The sequence below is a fragment of the Bison bison genome, unplaced genomic scaffold (genome assembly GCF_000754665.1).
Source record: "Bison bison bison isolate TAMUID 2011002044 unplaced genomic scaffold, Bison_UMD1.0 scf7180017864079, whole genome shotgun sequence".
In the NCBI taxonomy this organism is placed as follows: Eukaryota; Metazoa; Chordata; class Mammalia; order Artiodactyla; family Bovidae; genus Bison; species Bison bison.
Window position 1 is genome coordinate 674919 of NW_011494651.1, and position 3849 is coordinate 678767.

General features: G+C 54.8%; 1 protein-coding gene across 1 annotated transcript in view; it reads left to right on the forward strand.

The window, feature by feature from the left end:
* The window catches only part of PRR5 (proline rich 5 (renal)), a 27022-nt gene that overhangs the window by 21302 nt on the left and 1871 nt on the right, over window positions 1-3849 (forward strand). Inside the window, exon 7 of the mRNA XM_010837598.1 lies at window positions 2592-2727. Within this exon, the coding sequence (XP_010835900.1) occupies window positions 2592-2727 (136 nt within the window). The remainder of the gene's footprint in view (window positions 1-2591; window positions 2728-3849) is intronic.

Consider the following 3849-nt stretch of genomic DNA (forward strand, 5'->3'; position numbering starts at 1 on the left):
AACTCAAGGGTCCAAGGTTACAAACACTAAAGCTACTACTTACACCAATTATATTAATCAATACACTGCCAGGGACACAGCAGGTAAGGGATATGGAGACTTAGCAGCAAACATTGGCCCAACAAGTGAAAAACCCTTTAATACAATTTCTAATCAATCTTTTAACTTCTCCAAGGACTCTGTATTTAGACAGTTTAGAACATCTCATGCCTCTCACAGTTGGGAGGCTCTGAGCAATCACTTGTGGCTGGAAAAACCTTTTCAGGCAGGCTAGAGGACTTCCAAAGGAGTTTGTAGGTTGAAACACTATCACACCCAGGAACTTTATTAACTGGAGCTGTAAGTTAACTCTTTTTTTCAGAGAGAGGTAGTGGGGGACAGCCCCCTGTAAAGTCAGAGGTGTAGGTGAGAGCACAAAGCAGAAAGTAGGCAGACTCTGGTTTTGGGGGTAGATGCTCGAGAATTTCCAGGGGGACTCCTGAGGCTCGATCCCGCCTTTGCGTATGCCAAGCCTCCTTCCTCATGACCTTTGCCACTGGCTCCTGGCAGTGATAGAATTCCAGTTGAGCTATTCCAGATCCTGAAAGATGATGCTGTGAAAGTGCTGCACTCAATATGCAATATGCCGGGAGATGGCTCCCGGCAGGTTTTGGCATGCAGAACCTTAGTTCCCCAACCAAGGACTGAACCCATGCCTCCTGCCTTGAAAGCAGAGTCTTAACCACCGGACCCACTCGGGAAGTCCTCCCCTCTTTCATTTCTGATATTAGTCATTTTTATCTTCTCTTTTCTTCTTCAGTAGCTTGGCTAGAGGCTTGTGGATTTTATTGATCTTTTCAAAGCTTTTGGGTTTGTTGGTTTTCTCTACCCATTTTTGTTTTCCGTTTCACTGACTTCTGCTCTATTTCTTTTTCCCTGCTTACCTTGGATTGAGCTTGTGCTTTTGTTTCTAGTTTCCTAAGGTGGAAGCTTAGACAGTCGATTTTAGACTTTTTTTATTTTCTAATGTATCCATTCAGTACTTTAAATTTCCCTCTAAGCACTGCTTTTGATGCAGCCCGTAAATTTGGATGTTAGGTTTTCACTTAATGCAAAATATCTAAAAATAGGTCTTGAGGTTTCTTCTTTGACCCGCGTGTTAATTAGAAGTGAGCTGTTTAATCTCCGTGTATTTGGAGATTATCGGTTATTCTGTTTCTGGTTTAGTTCTTCTGTGGTCTGAGAGTAGACGTTGATTTCTGTCCTTACAAATGTGTCGAGGTGTGTTTCATGGCCTGGAGTATGGTCTGTTTTAGAGAATGCCCCATGTGAGCTTGAGAAGAATGTGGATTCTGCTGTTGGACAAAGTTGTCCGTAGACGTCGATTGTATCGGCTGGTTGACGGTGGTGCTGAGTCTGTCCGCGTCCTTCCTGGGTTTCTGTGCTGGGTCTGTTTCCGAGCCCAGGGCGGAGTCTCTAGCTGCGGGCTCTCTGCTTCTCCTTGCAGCCCCACCACTTTTGGCCTCCGTAGTCTCCTGTTCTGTTGTTAGGTGTGTTCACATTAGAGACTGTTGTATCAACTTGGAGAATCAACCTCTTTATTGTTAGTTCGGGATCTTCCTTATTCCTGCCCAAGTTCTTTGGCCTGAAGTCGGTCCTGTCTGAAATTGACACGGCTTTCCCTGCCATGGTCGGTGAGCTGTGATCTGTTAACATGTTTAATCTTCCCTCGTTTCTCGTCTGCGTGTCTTTATCCTTTAAGTGGCTTTCTCATAGGCAGCATAGAGCTGTATTCTGTTCCTGTTTTAAACCATCATTTAACGTTAACCTGGGTGTGTCCTGTTTCTTAACTGCTGGCAGTCCTTTGAGAATGATCCATTCATTCGGAAACAACCTTGATTAAGCTCACTAAATCCTGCTGTGTGCCCAGCCCTCTGCCGGGGCTCACAGCTGTGGGCAAGACCAAGGCTGTCCCGTGGGCAGCCTCAATGCTCAGGCCTTGGTTCCAATGAAATGGGAGCAGGTGGAGAGCCCTTTAAAGCTCCGAGTGAGGGGAAGTGTTGGGAGGAGCTGGACAGGACCTGGCAGCGTGGGAGGGGGATGGATGGTGCTATCAGATGGGCAGGGCTTGACCCCCCAGCTGGGATGCGGACCTGGACCAGGGCCCCACCCCTGGGGGCAGCCTTGCCTGCCTGCAGTGCTCCCCGGGACAAGTGGGTGAGATAGGGGGCCCCGGCGATGAGCTTGGCCCAGTGACTGCCCAGAGCCTCTGGGAAGCCAGCTCACAGAAGGGGATACACAGCTGTCCAGGTGGGGGTTCAGGGTACCTGTCCTGATTTGGCCTCAGAGCCTTTTCCATGGACATCTCAGCCTCCCAGCCACGCCAGCTGCTGTGTGCAGCGGGCCCCCACGAGGGCGTTGAAGCAGGAAGTGGCTCAGAGGTTCCAACTGGAGAGACGCCTGGAAAGGGAGGGTGCAGTGGCCCCTACCATGGGGGCCAGGACCGGAGAGAGGGGGCGGGGCGGGCCTTTCGTGGTGGCCTCTGAGCTGCGCCCGGCTCGGCTGGGAGTGACAGGCTGACCAGTGACCTTCCTGCCCTCTCCCTCTCGCAGGGGGTGCACGAGTCCCGGGGCGTGACGAAGGACTACCTGCGCCTGGAGACGCTGATCCAGAAGGTGGTGTCGCCCTACCTGGGCACCTACGGCCTCTACTCTGGCGAGGGGGCCTTCACACACTCCTGCATCCTGGGTAGGGGTCGCCTGGGCCTGGGGTGGAGGGCGGGGTGGCCCCTGGCCCCATCCACACCTCTGCCTGGGAACCCCAGCCTCTGGTGAAAGGCCAGACCGAATCAGAGGTGCAGATGTAGTAGGTCTGCCCCAAGTACCCACTGGCCGTGTGGCATGCAGGTCACTGGGCACACGGGGGGGTCACCTGGGGGTCCCTCCTTTAAGGGCTGCCCTGATGGGCAGACAGCATTAGTGGTGTTGCCGTGGCTCCTCTGAGAGCCCCCCAGAGGCCCCTGGATTCCCCACAGAAGTCACGTCCATGCTCAGTCCTGGGGTCGGGGTTTCACGAGGACCCAGCACATACAATGGCCCAGAGCCCAAGAAATCCAGGCTTATTTGGGGGCTCCCGGGGGGTGTGGAGGGATTACGGGGTGGGCGTGCCTGGGCGTCCGGGGCCCCTTGGTTCAGTCAGCAGTGTCAGCTGAGCACCTGCTGGGTGCCAGCTTCTGCTGTTGGTCCTGGGGTTCGGGGGGACCACACCCACTGTCAAGGGTTCTTGCCACCAGGGGACGCAGACAAGTGAGTAAACCATCCCCAGATGAGTGCCCAAGGTGACCCCTGCCAGGTGACATGAAGTGACCCACGCCATGGGCGAGGCGCTCAGGGAAGGCCAGGTGGGGGCTCAAGGGCAGGGAGGACCAGGCCTGGGATGAGGTAGGTCCAGAGGGCCCATCCACCTGCAGGTCTGAAACCTGCCCAGCGGCATGCCTCCGCTCAGGTGGGCCCCAGCAGCTGGAGGAAAATTTTGAGCCGCCCCAGCTCCTGCGGCCCTGGACCCTGAGACCCCTGCCAGGCCAGGAAGGAGCCTGTCTCCCGTGGTCCGGGAATGGCCCCTGGGCCGCTGGCCACGCTCAGCCCTGCCACCTGGTGGTCGCTATGTGGAACCGCAGGTCCTGAGCTGGGGAGCCTGAGCCCCGCCCCCATGGCCGTCCTCTCCCCGGGGTTAAGAATAAACCCCAGCCCTGCCCTCATCCTCTGCCCCATTTCAGTGTTTGCCGTTGCCTGAGCTGTGGCCCCCCAAAAGGGTTTCTAGTCTCCCCCCAACACACACACACACACACACACACACACACACACACACACA